The following is a 19,412-nucleotide window of genomic DNA, read 5'->3' on the forward strand; positions in this document are numbered from 1 at the left end:
ATTTGTACAATATTTTATTCTAACTAACCCATACTCTTTGATTCTTATTCACATATCTCCCCTTTGTCATTTATTTTATTTTATTTTACTCCACTCGTATTACAAATTAAAATTGTATAAAATCATTTGTCAAATGTAAAATGTTTCATTTAGAGTGGGTTGGGAGGAGTGCATTTCTCTTTTTGTTACTCCTATTGTTTATAATGTTTTTAGGTGTTTATACTTATTGTAATTAACACATATTCTTGACCATATACATCATTATATTCTTATTATACTCTTTTTTTTAATCTACTTACTTTATAATTTATCTTTATGATTTGAAAATCTTATATCTCGTGAATAGTACGAGTGTTAACACTAGTCTATCTATACATATATAAAAGGGGAGTTTTGGGGGTATTTATGGAAATGTCATTTTAGTTGAAATACTATTATAATTTTGTTAATGCATTTCAACATTGTTTTGGATATTAAATACAAAAACATGAATTCTCATTATTATTGTGCATTATTAAAAACTGTACCCAAACATTTACAAGCGACTCTTAATATTCATTACTGAAACACGTTTACAAATAACAAATAATAAACCCAGCCCTTTCATTTCATTTTCTAGATTAAAAGTGGTAGTCAACCCTAAACATTCCTAAATGATTTTAGTATAAAAGTGAAAAGTTTTTTAGCCATTACAGAAAAGTTCTTCAAAAGTAGTAATTCACTTGCTAGAGAATCCTTCCGAATTCTCTTTTTCTTAGAGCTCTGTTACGGGGAGCACAATAAGAAAGACAACTCCTCAATATTTATAAAAATATAAAATATCATATAGAAACAAAAACACATTAAAAAAGTTTAGATACGGTTGATTAGTCCCTCCAAGAAGTGAAAAAGTTAATTTTTTTTGTCATAATTGAGGAAGTGAAAGGTTTTAAAGGAGGGAAAGTGAAAAGGTTTTTGGAAAATAATTTATAATGAAAGTTTCATTGATCGACTCAGTACATGCGAGGTGATCAGGTGGATGCTCAAAATGGAGAGTTCACGATGTCGAATTTGATAGATTGTGAGGTGAGTGGATTGGTTGTTTGAGGGCATTGTTTGTGAATAATGTGGTGAACTGTAAGGTTTATGTTGGGGAGGAAGTGACAGGTTCGTTTTTTATCGAGGGAGCGGAAGGGTGTGTGTTCGTTCTAGCCTCACATCAGATTAGGATATAATGCTTCTATCTTCGGGCGAGGAGCAGACCTATAATTGATGACAACAGTGGCGTTTGGTTTGTGCATGTGTTTGCTTCCAGAAACCCTTCCATGTTTGTTGTAAGAGTTGAATTTCAAAATTGCAATTTATTACTATTACTAGACGTACACTTTGAAGAAAACATCTTTCCCTATGCATGAGTTCTACACTTTTAAAGAATATGTTTTTCCTAAAGTAGTTCAACATCTCATTGTCCCAACATGATCTGTTTTACTGTTTAGGAGTCGAAAGCTTGAAGTGGAAGATTTTTTTCGTCTGCTACTTTTCCGATGCATGCCAAGGTGATTAAGGAAATCTTTGTGCTCCAATTTTTATATGTTATTAACAGTCACGTGTGTTTCTATTTGTAGGACGACCTTTGATGTATACACCAAAGGTCGAGTTACAGAGGAATAGAGGAGTATCTGGCAAAGGCAAATTGGTTTAGAAGACCGGAAATTGGGACCTAAACCCTAAACCCTAAAGGTTGATGATTTTCGATGTGAACATTTCCAAATGCTGAAAATGTCGATCCAATACATAAATTTTGAGGAAAAAAAGTAGTAGTATTATTTATTTATCTCGATTTCTCTTTCTTTTGGTGGATACACGTTTTTGGTAGATAGTTTTCTCTCAAATTTATGAGATTATTTATCTGTGTTCTTCGTTATGTTATAATTAATATATCTTCAGTGTAAAATATGTAATATGTTATTAATATATCTTCAATGTATTACACCCTCAGTTTTATAATAGTAGAGTCATTTTTCTATTTTGTGACGTTCCATCATAGTATAGTCATTTTCCTATTTAGCAAAAAGTTATATTTTTCTCCATCTTACTTTATTTTCTCTACTTTTCTCTTTTTCCTACTTTATTAAAGTAGGAAATGTTTGTCCATTTTCCTACTTCCTCCGTCTTTAGTAAAGTACTCCTCCGTCTTCTAATAATTGTCTATTTTGATTTCGGCACGGATTTTTTTTGTCAGCTACTTTTCCGATGCATGCCAAGGTGATTAAGGAAATGTTTGCGCTCCAATTTTTATATTTTATTAACAGTCATGTGTGTTTCTATTTGTAGGACGACCTTTGATGTATCCACCAAAGGTCGAGTTACAGAGGAATAGAGGAGTATCTGGCAAAGGCAAATTGGTTTAGAGGACCGGAAATTGGGCCCTAAACCCTAAACCCTAAAGGTTGACGATTTTCGATGATGAGGGCATTGTGAACATTTCCAAATGCTGAAAATGTCGATCCAATACATAAATTTTGAGGAAAAAAAGTAGTAGTATTATTTATTTATCTCGATTTCTCTTTCTTTTGGTGGATACACGTTTTTGGTAGATAGTTTTCTCTCAAATTTATGAGATTATTTATCTGTGTTCTTCGTTATGTTATAATTAATATATCTTCAGTGTAAAATATGTAATATGTTATTAATATATCTTCAATGTATTACACCCTCAGTTTTATAATAGTAGAGTCATTTTTCTATTTTGTGACGTTCCATCATAGTATAGTCATTTTCGTATTTAGCAAAAAGTTATATTTTTCTCCATTTTACTTTATTTTCTCTACTTTTCTCTTTTTCCTACTTTATTAAAGTAGGAAATGTTTGTCCATTTTCCTACTTCCTTCGTCTTTAGTAAAGTACTTCCTCCGTCTTCTAATAATTGTCCATTTTGATTTCGGCACGGATTTTTTTCGTCTGCTACTTTTCCGATGCATGCCAAGGTGATTAAGGAAATGTTTGTGCTCCAATTTTTATATTTTATTAACAGTCACGTGTGTTTCTATTTGTAGGACGACCTTTGATGTATCCACCAAAGGTCGAGTTACAGAGGAATAGAGGAGTATCTGGCAAAGGCAAATTGGTTTAGAGGACCGGAAATTGGGCTCTAAACCCTAAACCCTAAACCCTAAAGGTTGACGATTTTCGATGATGAGGGCATTGTGAACATTTCCAAATGCTGAAAATGTCGATCCAATACATAAATTTTGAGGAAAAAAAGTAGTAGTATTATTTATTTATCTCGATTTCTCTTTCTTTTGGTGGATACACGTTTTTGGTAGATAGTTTTCTCTCAAATTTAAGAGATTATTTATCTGTGTTCTTCGTTATGTTATAATTAATATATCTTCAGTGTAAAATATTTAATATGTTATTAATATATCTTCAATGTATTACACCCTCAGTTTTATAATAGTAGAGTCATTTTTCTATTTTGTGACATTCCATCATAGTATAGTCATTTTCGTATTTAGCAAAAAGTTATATTTTTCTCCATCTTACTTTATTTTCTCTACTTTTCTCTTTTTCCTACTTTATTAAAGTAGGAAATGTTTGTCCATTTTCCTACTTCCTTCGTCTTTAGTAAAGTACTTCCTCCGTCTTCTAATAATTGTCCATTTTGATTTCGGCACGGATTTTTTTCGTCTGCTACTTTTCCGATGCATGCCAAGGTGATTAAGGAAATGTTTGTGCTCCAATTTTTATATTTTATTAACAGTCACGTGTGTTTCTATTTGTAGGACGACCTTTGATGTATCCACCAAAGGTCGAGTTACAGAGGAATAGAGGAGTATCTGGCAAAGGCAAATTGGTTTAGAGGACCTGAAATTGGGACCTAAACCCTAAACCCTAAACCCTAAAGGTTGATGATTTTCGATGATGATGGCATTGTGAACATTTCCAAATGCTGAAAATGTCGATCCAACACATAAATTTTGAGGAAAAAAAGTAGTAGTATTATTTATTTATCTCGATTTCTCTTTCTTTTGGTGGATACACGTTTTTGCTCGATAGTTTTCTCTCAAATTTATGAGATTATTTATCTGTGTTCTTCGTTATGTTATAATTAATATATCTTCAGTGTAAAATATGTAATATGTTATTAATATATCTTCAATGTATTACACCCTCAGTTTTATAATAGTAGAGTCATTTTTCTATTTTGTGACATTCCATCATAGTATAGTCATTTTCGTATTTAGCAAAAAGTTATATTTTTCTCCATCTTACTTTATTTTCTCTACTTTTCTCTTTTTCCTACTTTATTAAAGTAGGAAATGTTTGTCCATTTTCCTACTTCCTTCGTCTTTAGTAAAGTACTTCCTCCGTCTTCTAATAATTGTCCATTTTGATTTCGGCACGGATTTTTTTCGTCTGCTACTTTTCCGATGCATGCCAAGGTGATTAAGGAAATGTTTGTGCTCCAATTTTTATATTTTATTAACAGTCACGTGTGTTTCTATTTGTAGGACGACCTTTGATGTATCCACCAAAGGTCGAGTTACAGAGGAATAGAGGAGTATCTGGCAAAGGCAAATTGGTTTAGAGGACCGGAAATTGGGCTCTAAACCCTAAACCCTAAACCCTAAAGGTTGACGATTTTCGATGATGAGGGCATTGTGAACATTTCCAAATGCTGAAAATGTCGATCCAATACATAAATTTTGAGGAAAAAAAGTAGTAGTATTATTTATTTATCTCGATTTCTCTTTCTTTTGGTGGATACACGTTTTTGGTAGATAGTTTTCTCTCAAATTTATGAGATTATTTATCTGTGTTCTTCGTTATGTTATAATTAATATATCTTCAGTGTAAAATATGTAATATGTTATTAATATATCTTCAATGTATTACACCCTCAGTTTTATAATAGTAGAGTCATTTTTCTATTTTGTGACGTTCCATCATAGTATAGTCATTTTCGTATTTATCAAAAAGTTATATTTTTCTCCATCTTACTTGATTTTCTCTACTTTTCTCTTTTTCCTACTTTATTAAAGTAGGAAATGTTTGTCCATTTTCCTACTTCCTTCGTCTTTAGTAAAGTACTTCCTCCGTCTTCTAATAATTGTCCATTTTGATTTCGGCACGGATTTTTTTCGTCTGCTACTTTTCCGATGCATGCCAAGGTGATTAAGGAAATGTTTGTGCTCCAATTTTTATATTTTATTAACAGTCACGTGTGTTTCTATTTGTAGGACGACCTTTGATGTATCCACCAAAGGTCGAGTTACAGAGGAATAGAGGAGTATCTGGCAAAGGCAAATTGGTTTAGAGGACTTGAAATTGGGACCTAAACCCTAAACCCTAAACCCTAAAGGTTGATGATTTTCGATGATGATGGCATTGTGAACATTTCCAAATGCTGAAAATGTCGATCCAATACATAAATTTTGAGGAAAAAAAGTAGTAGTATTATTTATTTATCTCGATTTCTCTTTCTTTTGGTGGATACACGTTTTTGCTAGATAGTTTTCTCTCAAATTTATGAGATTATTTATCTGTGTTCTTAGTTATGTTATAATTAATATATCTTCAGTGTAAAATATGTAATATGTTATTAATATATCTTCAATGTATTACACCCTCAGTTTTATAATAGTAGAGTCATTTTTCTATTTTGTGACGTTCGATCATAGTATAGTCATTTTCCTATTTAGCAAAAAGTTATATTTTTCTCCATCTTACTTTATTTTCTCTACTTTTCTCTTTTTCCTACTTTATTAAAGTACTTCCTCCGTCTTCTAATAATTGTCCATTTTGATTTCGGCACGGATTTTAAGAAATTGAAATAAAAGAGAGTTGAAAATTTTAGTATATAAAATGGGAGTTTTGGGGTATTTATGGAATATTAGTTGAAAAAATATATACAATTAAAGATAAAATGTAAAATGTGTGATTAAAGGGCCTCTAAAGGTATGATTGTATGTTAGAACGTATGATTAGTAGAGCTCTAATAACTAATAACGTATTTCTTTAATAAATGGAAGACAATGACCATTGAAATCAAATTTAATTCAATAAAACCTAACAATATGGGTAGTGGTTTAACTTCTACACAAATTTGGTTTAGATTAAAAAAATCTTCCATTGAGAACGGTTAAAATTTTTTATGCCATTTATTACTACTTCAATTTATAATAAATTATAATTGGGATCACGAAGAGTCAATAGAGAAAAATGTAAAAGAGATTACTGCATTAGAATGGAAAAAGCTACTAAATTTTCTATAAATACCAATTATGTTAATTAAAATTGTCATGGACTCATGGCCGTGGTGGAAAAAAAATGTCTACCTTTGCATTTCATTTTTTTAGCCTTCGTATATGTATTCCATTCCTTCTATTACATTCCCGCACCTGTGAAATACAATTATTAGATTAGATAGAATACAAGTATAGCTTCAACAAAACACTACTTCGGCTATAATAAATAATACCATTGGATGAATAGATGCTTGGATGAATGCAAGCAAGATTTTTTTGTTTACCGTTCACATAGCCCTATTGTAAAACACTTTCTTGATATGAGCATATAAACAGATTTCTAGCCAAGATTCAGATAAAAAAACCTCTACTATCAGTAAGGATTATCAAGTAGGCCGACCCAGTGTAAGATATTGAATACAGATCTAAAACCCACAAAATAGAATAAGTGATCAACAAAGTAAAATTGAACTGGGACAGAGGGAGAATTTTATTGATATTTGGCTCATTTGTTGGTCATGATGAGTATATTTTAAAGTTAAGGGTTTAGGATTTAGGTTTCAAGGTTTGAGTTTTTAGTGTATAGGGTCACTATATTGCAATGAAATGAAGCTCGACTAGGAAATGTCTCACTAGTGCAATCTTAAATTATAGCTTTTGATAAACAATATCTTTAATCTCATTAGGAGAAGTAGTAATTATACATTCTTTAGGGTTTTTTTGTTTTGTATGATGTAAATTTACTTTATTTTTTAGTCTCACTGTCAGAGTCATTTTTCCATTTTACAAAAATAATGTACAGTATATAATAAAACGTGAGTGGAATAAGTTAGTGGAATGTGAGAGCTACTTACCATTTTTGATAAAAGTAAAAATGGACAATTAATGAGGGACGAAAGGATGTATTTTTGAACACTTAATAAGATATTTTTATGATGAAAGAATTGTGCATCGTATAATAATAAATAAAATAATAATAGTATATGTGGGAATTTTTAATAATTTGCATAAGCAACTAAAATGAGGGAAATTATCATAAGTTATATAATGTAAATGTATGATGGATGTTTGTGGTAATAATCTAAATGTAATATAATTTAAATGAATATGAAATTATCAATTTGATAACCACAATATACAATTGTAGTGAATAGACAATTAAATTAAACTATAGTTTATATTTTCTCTCTTATTAATGACCTATTATTATATTGATAAACTCAATTTTATATCTTTATGTGAATGTTGTTTTATACTAATATTTTATTTTTATTATAATTCAACTTTTCCAAAATTGATATATATTCTTTAATTTATTTTCAAGTTTATTAACACAAACAATGTTAGTGTGTCGTATTATTTGAGAAATTTACTTATATTCACATTATTTTGTATAAGGCAAAATTATTGTTACATACAGTACATAGCTATTTATACATATCTTGAGTCGCAAAATTATTGTTGCATACATATCTATTTATACACATCGCGAGTGGGATGAAGGGAGTATTATACGAGAAGTCCCTTATGTTGTCATATTTAGTGTTGATTATTTCTTCTTCTTATTATTCGTTTATGAAAAATGTTTAGATCGTGCATCGCACGTGGGTGGATACTAGTCTATACATATATGAAAGGGGAGTTTTGGGGGTATTTATAGAATTTTAATTGAAAAAATATAAACGATTAAAGATAAAAATGTGTGATTAAAGGGCCTCTAAAGATATGATTATATGTTAGAACGTATGATTAGTAGAGCTCTAATAACTAATAACGTATTTCTTTAATAAATGGAAGACAATGACCATTGAAATCAAATTTAATTCAATAAAACCTAACAATATGAGTAGCAACAACTTCTACACACATTTGGTTCAGAATAAAAAAATCTTCCATTGAACGGAAATATTTCTATGCCATTTATTACTACTTCAATTTATAATAAAATTATAATTGGGATCAGTGAGAGTTAATAGAGAAGAATGTAAAAGGCATTAGAATGCCAAAAGCTACTAAATTTTCTATAAATACCAATTTTGTTAATTAAAATTGTCATGGACTCTTGACCGTGGTGGAAAAAAAAGTGTCGTGATTCTCATGTATTCCTGCCTCAAACGTGCTATCGTCATCATGAACAGAAAGGTTTCCCGGCAAAAGTCCAGCAAATGCGTTGTTGAAGGAAGAAAGAAAACGGACATTGCGCCTGAGAAGATTGAGGAGTTACCGGAAATGACAGATTAAGCATGGAGGAATTGGTGGAAATTGCAGGCGATGAAATGTAGAGAAGAGGATGGAGGGGGCACCTCGTGCGTGAGAAAGAGGGAGGCTATCAATTTTTAACCTAATTTAACACTAAATAGAAATAGGTCAATTTTATAATTATTTCGCAACTGTAATTATTTTTAGCCCAATTTAATTAATTTAATTTAAATTTGTGTAATTTTATTTGTTCAAATATTTGACATTAAGAAATTACTTATTGGGGCCTTGGGGGTTTAGTTGTTTTATGGTTTTGGATTCTTTATCTAATTTGGCTCAATATTCAATTTTTTTATTTGGCAAAATTATTAAATTCTATTTATAATAAATTGGTTTGGCACAATCTATCCCTATAGTTATGGATTAATTAAATTAAATATCTTGTGTTATGTTTAATAGAGATAAATCACTCGCTATCTATCTCCGTCCACCATTTAAAGAGTGATTTTGACTCGGCACGGGTTTTAAGAAATTGTTTGACTTTGTGAAGAAAAGTAAAAGGATAAAGTGAGTAGAATGTGAGACCCATTTAAATTATTAGTTTTATATTGCATTGTGAGTGTAAAACGTTGATGGGACGTGAGATCCGCATACTAAAAGTGGAATAAAGTAAATGGTTCTATAAATCGTTGACAAATCAAAATAGCAAAAAGGTTCTTTAATTCGTGAACGGAGGGAGCATGTATTCTTTAAAATTTAATCACTAATTATAAAATCGTATTCATGAATTGATTTACTAATTAGAAATAATTCTAGAATGATTACTTGAATTAGTTAACTTTTTTTGTACAATATTATTAATAAGCATGTGTCTAATAGTAAATTAACTCATAATATTAAATTAATCTAGCTTTTGAAAAGAATGCGGAGTTAGAAGTTTTAAATGATGATAATATTTTTAAACATATAATATTATACTATTTCCTCTGTTCTTAATAGTTGAGTTATTTTGTCATTTTGGTATGTTCCATTATAATGGATTCATTTAACTTTTTAGTAAAATTCAACAAATTTTTAAAATTAACAATTTTCGTATAATGATATTGTTTATAATTTTAGGTAACTAATTACATTCTAAAATTAATATTTAAAATTATTTTAGTCCATGCATAGGACGGGTGTAATACTAGTTATATATAATGTCAATCATAAAAAGGGAAAGGAATTCAAAACATAGTACATATAATGTCAATGAACGATATAGAAGATATAAAGGGAAATGAATTTGACATTTGTGCCCTTTTATGGCTTATGGGTAAAAAAAAGATCCCAAATGATATTTTGCATTTTCCAGAGACTTATAGCAATATTCTTTCAAGTTTAGTGACTTAAAAGACAAAATATATTTTTCAGAGACCAAATTTGAAATTTCCATTCGTATATATTCCCTCCGTTCGCGAATAGCAGTCCCATTTTTTTCGGCACGGATTTTAAGAAATGTTAAGAAAAGTGAGTGGAAGAAAGTTAGTAGAAAATGAGTCATAGTTGTTTGTATTAGTTTTAAATGAAATGTGAGTGGATTGAGTTAATGGAATGTGGACCTCTTAACTATTTATAGTAATTATGAACCGGGCACCTATTCACGGACGAACCAAAATGGAAAAATGAGACTCATATTCGCGGACGAAGGGAGTTAATATTAGCTATTGTATTTTGTCTCTTATCATTTCAAATCTGATCTAACCAACTGAGTCATCATAAGTTAATAGCTTTATCAATTTGCAGGAAAGAGCGTGATCTTAACTAATACTCCCTTTCATTCGCCATTTGGAGTCCCATTTATCCGCGACACGAGTTTTAAGAAATGTTAAAAAATGGGTGGAAAAATGTTACTGGAATATGAGTCTCACTTGTATATACTCCCTCTGTCCCATTATAAGTTAGACGTTTCTTTTTTGACATTGTTTTGCAAAGATGATTATAAATATTCACTCTGTCCCAAGTTACTTGAGTCGTATTCCATTTTGGGGTTTTTTTTTCATACATAGGACTTCGAGATACATTTGGCAAGCGAACTAGCTCTACACAGCCCCTCGTGGCTCGAATACTAGCCACCCCAGCCGAGCACTAGCCTGTGAACTAGCCTTTTTAAGTCCGTTCTCTAGCCCCCCTGGTCAGCCGGGTCCGGGCCCGTAGACTACCCACCACCCTCAGACGTGCCCAGGCTCGAAAGCTTGCCAAGCCCCAAGGAAACAACCTTGATCATGCCCACAGGAGAAATTAATCCCAAGTTGCACCATCCAGGATTCGAACTCAAGACCTCCTGGATGGTGCCATATCCTTGCCATCCTTCTCAACCACTTGAGCTAGGAGGCTTGGATTCGTATTCCATTTTGGGTTGTCCCAAGTTACTTGAGTCATTTCTATTTTTGACTAAAAACAAAACATCTAATCACAACTACTTTATTCTTTCTTTTAGTTTACCCTCTTTTCTCTCTCTTAGTTTATTCTCTCATCTACATTATTTAACTCACAACACAACTTGCTTAAATCACTTGCTGAAAAGAAAAGCATCAAGTAACGCGGGACGAAGGAGTAGTTAAAGTGGTTAGAAAGTATAGCATAAGAGAGAATAATATAGAAGAGAGCCGTAATTACATTATTCTCTTACTTACTTTACTTTTTCTCCACTAATTATTTTATCCTTTTCGCAAAACAACGGTCGAAAAGAAACGTCTCACTTATAGCGGGACGGAGGGAGTCTTAGTTTTAAATGAAATGTGAGTGGAATGTGTGACTAACGAAAAAAATACTTATCGTGATATTATTTGCCAGAATTTTTTTACTGGTGGAAAATAATAAACTCGGATAAAATTCGTAATATTATTCATCAAATTAAAAATTTATGGGAAAAACTCAATTTTAAAAAAATTGTATGATATTAATGGCCCATTTTTAAAATTTTTAAACTTTTCAATAAATAATATGCTGTGGTTACATGAAAAGTCAAAAGCTTTAAATAGAGTTGTCTAGGCCTAGTTTTAAATATACACGCTACATCATTTAATTGTTGCATAAGCAACTAAATCAAAAGCTCCTTCTAAATATTTTCCACCGAGTTTGAAAATTCATTACTTGATACTAATATATTGTGCAAGTGTACTTTGCTATACATAATTTTTATTTCATATAATATATTTCGATAAAATCAAAGACTTACTATTTTCTTATTTTTATTTGTTATTTTTGCTCTTGATACTTCAAGAAAGTCTTTCCTATCCTTTTATGGTTCAATAACAAAAACAAGTTAAAAATCTTAAATGATACTTTGTTTCTCTTATAATATGTGTCTTGACTCAATGAAATTAAATATGGAGAATTGAAAAAATGGTAAGTTGATTCTACTTATATTTCTCATGACTACTAAATTTGAAATTCATTTTAAAAATAACTATTCCGTTCCAAAAAAATATGAATATTTAGAATGACACAGAAATCAATTTATAATTAGTAAGTAAGAGAGATGAGAAGAATGATAGTTAAAATATATACAGATAATGAGTTTGGAAGAACTTTTTATAAATGAAAATGAAGATATTTTTATCAACGTAGAAAGGGATATATTTTTAGTTTTATGATACGGATGGAGTATTTTTTTTGGGGTAAGATAAGATTGGTTAATGACCACCTTTCTATACTAACTAATGGGCCCAAATAGGGTTAAAATCCAGTGCATCACATGTACGCAATTTATATCCACTTCATTAATTTCACCAATTAAAGGACCGCGTCACACGCTATCAACCAATTACTCAACCACTCGATTCTTCCACTTGATAAGCTCATTGATTTTCTCGTTTCCTTTGGCAGCAAGAAAAGCAATGAATTAATTGGCTAAGAAATGTTAATTAATCGAATAATAAAAAATAAATAAAGAGTAAATCGATATTGCAATAGTTCAATCACACTCTTCACATACATAGTCACCTTCCTTCTATACATAACCTCATACACACAAAATGCGTGGCGTTTCAGTATCTCTCTAACCTCTCCCTCACTCGTTGAGATAATCAATACTTTGACGCGGCTCACGGATACGCGTGGATCGCCGTGATTTCGATCAAAACCTGCCTAATCGTTGTGAGGATTTCGAATATTTGTTCTTTCGCCGTTGATTTCGTGTTTATTGTTGGAAAATTTACGAATTTTGTTTTCTAGGGTTGGGGCTTGGCTTCGATTGAGTGCTGGATTCTGTTTGCGGCTTACCTGGAACGCTATTAGCTATGGAGGCTCCGTCTACTGTGGTGATCAAGGTTTTTTTTTCAGTCCATTATCACTTTCCTTTTTAGTGCTTATTTGGAATTGTGGTTTATTTTTGGCTTGTTTCGTTGGGTCGAGTAATTGTAATGTATCTTTGTTCGTTTTTATTTGCAATTTTTTGGTTGGTATAATCTTTACTTGACTGTACTTCTTGTTTGTTTTCTTCATATAGTTTGTGGTTTAAATTATTATTCTGCGTGTTGAGTTTTGTAATTTTTTTTTCTGCTTTGCGCTGTGAGTGTTTTTGTTCTATTCGTGAATTTGGTGGTGAAAATTCCAATCTTGACTGTACCTTCGTGTTTGTTTTTTAATGGAGTTTGTGGTTCGGATTCTTCTATGCGTGTATTTTACTTCTGTATTTTTGGTTCTGTAATCAATTACTGATTTTGTTGACAATATTAATTTTCACATTTACACTTTAATTGTAATAGTTATGGCATATGGCTGCAATTTATATTTCATAATCTTGCTTTTTGAATCAATCACGTGTTCTAAAAAATGCATCCTTTTGTATAGTACTTGTTTTAAGGGATTTATTCGCTTATGTTGAACTCTGTTACTATTATTTTCTTTCTTGGAGTTCTTACATTTTGTGTTGCTTTCCGCAGGTCAAGTATGGGGATATTCTTAGGCGTTTCAATGCTCCCATTGATGACAAACTTACTGTGAACATGGATGTGCTGAGAGGGAAGATCCTCTCCCTCTTCAGCTTTTCTCCTGATACCGAGCTCATGCTTTCGTATGTTGATGAAGATGGGGATGTTGTTGCTCTTGTTGATGATGATGATCTTCGTGACGTCGTGAAACAGGGCCTTAATCCCGTAAGAGTAACTGTGAAAGTGAATAGGGATAAAATTGACAGTCCAACTTATCCTAACCTTAGTTCCACACCTCTAAGGTCTGCTCCTGTGCACCCTCTACCCAATCTGAGTGCTGGTGTGTCTGAGGTTATGAGGAATGTCCCTGAGCCTCTGCGTGAAGCACTTGTGAAACTTTCCGAAGAGTTGGCATCTAAGGCTACATCCACTTCTCCTGGTATCTGTGACATGGTTGAAAACCTGTCAAAAGTCAGCTTATCTTATTTGGGCCAGCGATCGGTCCCTGCTGCGATGTCTAATATGCGGAATGCTGTTCCTGAGAGTAGCTCAGCTGCAGATAACAAATATGCTGAAGACGTCACGGTTTCTGCCACAGTGGAAAAGCCTAAGACATATGCTAGCACTGAAAAGAAGGATGTCAAAATTAAAAATGTTACTGGGCCGAGGAAGGATTGTCCAACTTTTGACTTTAATGCTGTGGCTGCAGCCCTTGAATCTGAGAATTCCAGTGGCAAGCCTGAATCAGATGGTGTTCCCTTTACTATTCGTGGCAGAGAAAAAGTCAGGTTGAGTGCTGAATGTTCTAATGGAAAGTCGAACCTGACGAGTAACCCTCCATCTGTTGCAATTAATGTCGGCAAGGCTGCAGAAGTTGGTCCAAATCTCCATTATCAGTTTGAAAAGGCTGCAGAATTTGGACCGAACCCGCGTGATCAGTGTGATATTTTCTCTGATCGCTTGAATGGCCCCGGAAATGTGAGATCTTCCATAATTGATGATTTCAAGAAGGAAACATCTCCTTACAAAAGTGGTGAAGGGTTGGGCTCACTTTGTGGTTTTGGTGGCATGAATGCATGCCCATTTTCTGGTACACCACTGGAAAATATCTCAGCTGTTCCACCACTTTCTCCTTCTGAGGCAAATCTCTTTAGGAGAAGTCATTGTCAAAATGATACTGGTGGGAATATCGTACATCGGGGGGTTTGTTGTGATGGTTGTGGCGTCCACCCTATAGTTGGCCCCAGATTCAAGTCTAAAGTGTAAAAACTCATATGAGTCTATTTACTTATGAATTTGATTAGTTGGATACATATTTTAATTTGGGTTATTGTTACTAACAAGAGTTTTCCACTTGCAGGAAGGTGAATTATGACTTGTGCCGTGTATGCTATGACAAAATGGGGAATGGCAATGATTATGTCAGAATGGAAACCCCAGTAGTTTATCGACATCATTTGCCACATTTTCGGGTTAGGGACCAGGGTGTGTTCCCTCATGTTTACAGAGGTTCTAAGGTCAAACTAAGTTCGGTGAAGCTAGATAGTCGCTTCATTCAAGATGTTAACATATTTGATGGTACTGTTATGGCACCTTTCACTCCATTTACCAAGATATGGCGGATGAGGAACAATGGTAGAGTTGCATGGCCCCCAAAAACACAACTTGTTTGGATTGGAGGTGATAAATTGACTGATACCCTTTCTACTGAAGTTCAAGTAAGTGATATTCTATTGCATATGATAAGAAATTTAATTCATTAAATATCTTCGTTTGCTAGAACTACATTCCATTTCAGGAGTTTGTATGGTTCCTTGTTTAGCATTTTTTTTACATATGGTGTTTGCCTTTTCGTACGTCTGTGCGTGTTTGAGGGGGGGGGTGATGTGATAAGGTTTGCTGGGATGATGACATGGGCAGTTAGGTTGTTATAATTTATATAACCTTGTATAGTAATTGATTCTAGTTGCTAATGTTTCTAAATTGTTGTGTATCTAGTATGTTTTTCATGTAGTTCCCTTCCCTCTAGATAGCTATATGGTCGTGTCAAGAGAAATTCTTAATATGCATCTGGTTGCGTTTGTTTGCCAGGTTCTTGCTGCTGGATTGCAAGTAGACCAGGAGCTTGATGTCACCATTGATTTCATCTCTCCAGAGCTTCCAGGGCGCTATATCTCATATTGGAGAATGGCCTCGCCATCTGGCCAAAAGTTTGGACAGCGGGTTTGGGTTTTAATCCAGGTCAGTAGCTTTGATGTCATTGTGACTGCATTTTAAGCGTATTTCATGAAAGCTGATTTTTAGATTGGTTCTGTGAGTTTCTCCTTAGGTTGATGCTTCTATTGTTAAAGAATCGCCTCGTGATGCTGTAAGAAATTTGAACCTTAACTTGCCCCCGGCAAGCAGCTACTTGAATGGTCTTGAAACTATTAGCGTGGATTGTGAAGCAGTAGCAGAGGCCAGTCGTCAGAAGGCTGATAACTTGAAAAACACAGAAAATGAGCTGAAATTCCCTATTAATGATAGCTTGTTGGTTGGCAATGGAGCTGGATGGAACTCTCCTCCCTTTCCTGCTTCTTCGTCAGTTGCATATCCTATCATTGACCTGACTGATATGGAACCACCTGTCCCTTCTGATATGGAACTACCTGTCCTCCCGGCATCTCCTGCTATGTACATCCCCATGCTGCCGCCGCCACCACCACCACCTCCTGCAGTACCCATTGCCGTTGTACCCGAATCTGTTGAACTTCCCGAAAAGCATCTAATGGAGGATAAACTTCTGAAGGAACTCGCTGAAATGGGCTTCAAACAGGTTGATCTAAACAAGGAAGTCTTGAGGATGAACGAGTATGATCTCGAGCAAGCAGTGGATGATCTCTGTGGTGTGGCTGAGTGGGATCCCATCCTCGAAGAGCTCGAAGAGATGGTAGGCTCCCTAACTTGATCATCACGTTTGCTTGCCTTACCACCCACATCTGCGTTACTTATGTAACTTTCTTGTGTGTGCATTTGTAACGTGTAGGGTTTTCGTAACACAGAAATGAACAAGAAGTTGCTGAAGAAGAATAATGGGAGCATCAAGCGCGTCGTCATGGACCTTATCGCTGGAGAGGAGGATGTTTAGGATGGTTAAAGATCCATACATATAATGGATATGAATAAATGGTTGGCTATGTTAATATGGTACGCCCTTTACAGTATTCCATGGGGGCTTAGATTTTATGTTGAAGGTTTAATGTATGGTTGTTGAACTTGCTAGCTATGTTTATAAACGTATTTCACATTAATATCCATTTCCTTTTAGTTTAACCTTTGTGAAACTTTTAATTATGTTGTGGATCTTTAGAATTTGAGTTGTAGTATGTGGCAAGCATGTGTTAAATAATCCAGGCTCGTCTTGCATTTCATTGTGATATTTTAGGGTGGACAACTTTTTGGCCTGAACACTGAAATGTGTACTAATTCTTCTTTGAGGATGGAATACATGCAATATTGACCTGATAAATGTTGTTTCAGTAAAATTTCGTGTTATATGTCATAAATCGACATCGAATTATGAGATAATTTTTCATGCGGTTAAAAAAAATTTAACGTAATCTTTCAGACGATGCAACCTAATATTACATTTTCTACATCTTTTATAAATAAAAAATTATATTTATTTTAGTTCGATAGTTAAAAATAAAAAAATTTTGTTATCTCTGAGACCTATTCGTCACTATTAAATAATTTAATTATTTTTTTCTATTATATATATAGGGTAGTGATCAAGGTATAACTAATCTTAAGTATATAACTAGAGAACAAATCTCAGCCACACATCTTAATGAAATAAATATTAATTATTTTAATAATGTAAAATAGGCCAAGGGTATTTTTGGAAATTAAAATATCAAATTTAAATGAATTACGCAGATTCCTTTCATTCTCATTATGAAAACGGCATTCTCCCCCGGCGACTCGCTGTTCTTCACCGATGAAGGCGGCGACGATGTAGGCTCCGCCGCCGAACTCATCATCCGCCTCCACCCTACCAACACCACGCTCAAACCTTCAACCTGTGCAGCGGGCGCAAGGCTCCCCGGCGCATTCGCCACGTTACAGCGGCAGTTAGCAATTGCAATTCATCCATATTTCGTCAATTATTTGATCGCATATGCAAGATCTGATCTCAATAAGAAAGAACTATGGTGGATTCATGCGATTTATGCTATTCAAATTAAAATTACTATGAAATTGATCATTTGCACTGTTCATAGAATCGAACATTTTGATCGATTCTAGTTTGTGATAGCACCTCGTTAATGGCGATTCTAGTTTGTGATACATGGCTATAATTTCATTGGATGATTATTGTAAATTGTAAGTATGAACTATTTTGGTATTGTTTGATCTACGCAGCTCAAAATTGTATGTTGTGATTGGAATACAAGTAGGAATTTGTGTGCGTGTGAATTATATGATTTGCAAGATTCGCAGTTTGTTAAGCACTTGTGAATTGCATATTTGCAAGATTATGAAGATGAAACTAAAAAAATTGCACAAATTAAGAGGAAACGGGCAAAAAGTAGCTTAATTATTCAGCAAAGGCAAATGGATTTCGATACCTTCCAATTCATAACCCTGAAATACATCACTCTTAGCATGATTTTACTTCACTCTTGTTTACAAAACGCATCACTCCTAGCATGATTTTACTTCACTCTTGTTTACAAAACACATCACTCTTATTCTGATTTTACTTCACTCTTGTTCACAAAACACATCACTCTTATTCTGATTTTACTTCACTCTTGTTCGTAAAACACTTCACTCTTGTTCAGAAAACACATCACTCTTGTTCACAAAACACATCACTCTTATTCTGATTTTACTTCACTCTTGTTCACAAAACACATCACTCTTATTCTGATTTTATTTCACTCTTGTTCACAAAACACTTCACTCTTGTTCAAAAAACACTTCACTCTTGTTCACAAAACACATCACTCTTATTCTGATTTTACTTCACTCTTGTTCACAAAACACATCACTCTTATTCTGATTTTACTTCACTCTTGTTCACAAAACACTTCACTCTTGTTCAGAAAACACTTCACTCTTGTTCAGAAAACACTTCACTCTTGTTCACAAAACACATCACTCTTATTCTGATTTTACTTCACTCTTGTTCACAAAACACATCACTCTTATTCTGATTTTACTTCACTCTTGTTCACAAAACACTTCACTCTTGTTTACAAAACACATCACTCTTATTCTGAATTCACTTCACTCTTGTTAACAAACACATCACTATACACATGCAACACAGAAACCTCACTTAACAATGGAACACATTACTCGAAGCACTTTTTTATACCTTCATCTGTGTGTTTTGTGATGTTGCTTTAGCTACATCTTCATAAAATTCATTTGTCTCCTGCAAATAGTGAAATGCGATATAACATAAGAATAAAAAGTCAAAAAAGTAAATAAATATTATGCATTAGTACAGAACATAATACAAATTGTTTTTAGTTCACTCTGAATCAAATGTCAAGTGTTAAAGTACAACAGACCACAATCAAATTGTTTAAAATATCCATGGTTTCTGTTCCAAATCTTGAACTTACTGGTTTCTTTCCCAAGTTAATATCAGGCAAAATTGTTGTGCCTTCATTCACTAATTTGCATTTTTCATCATGGATTTCCATCAGTTTTTCCATAAGCTGAATCCATTCTGGATCATCTTCTTGATCCTCTTCCATAGCTTGTGTCATGTTTTCAATTGGGTTAGACACAGCTTGGTCCCCATGATCAACCTCCACACCAACCATCTTTAGTGCATTTATAGCTGCAACTTTGAAGCAATTGATGTCATTGGTATTTGCTGGAGCAACCTTTATATACCTCATCATTTTACTAATTGCATCTGCAGCCTCCCTAATTGAACTTTTAATTTCATCAGATGAAGGGGCTTCATCAGTTGAAGGGGGGGCTTCAACAGGTAAAGTTGCTTCATCAGTTGAAGGGACAGAGGTAGTGACAGTTATTGAATCCTTGTTGGCATATAAAGATTCAA

General features: G+C 33.4%; 1 protein-coding gene across 2 annotated transcripts; it reads left to right on the forward strand.

Annotated features, from left to right (window-relative positions):
- The first annotated feature begins 12,364 nt into the window (after positions 1-12,364).
- LOC121805097 (protein JOKA2-like) lies at positions 12,365-16,657 on the forward strand. 2 transcript variants are annotated; one of them, XM_042204878.1, is made up of 7 exons: positions 12,365-12,569; positions 12,648-12,742; positions 13,358-14,607; positions 14,706-15,063; positions 15,437-15,586; positions 15,675-16,274; positions 16,371-16,657. In XM_042204878.1, the coding sequence occupies exons 2-7, from the start codon at positions 12,713-12,715 to the stop codon at positions 16,470-16,472; spliced, it is 2,490 nt and encodes an 829-aa protein (XP_042060812.1). In that variant the 5' UTR covers positions 12,365-12,569; positions 12,648-12,712; the 3' UTR covers positions 16,473-16,657. The 2 variants fall into 2 exon arrangements, with proteins under 2 accessions (XP_042060812.1, XP_042060813.1); XM_042204879.1 differs by having other exon boundaries at positions 12,365-12,566.
- Positions 16,658-19,412: the final 2,755 nt, after the last annotated feature.

Source organism: Salvia splendens, chromosome 5, assembly GCF_004379255.2.
Source record: "Salvia splendens isolate huo1 chromosome 5, SspV2, whole genome shotgun sequence".
NCBI classification, from domain to species: Eukaryota; Viridiplantae; Streptophyta; class Magnoliopsida; order Lamiales; family Lamiaceae; genus Salvia; species Salvia splendens.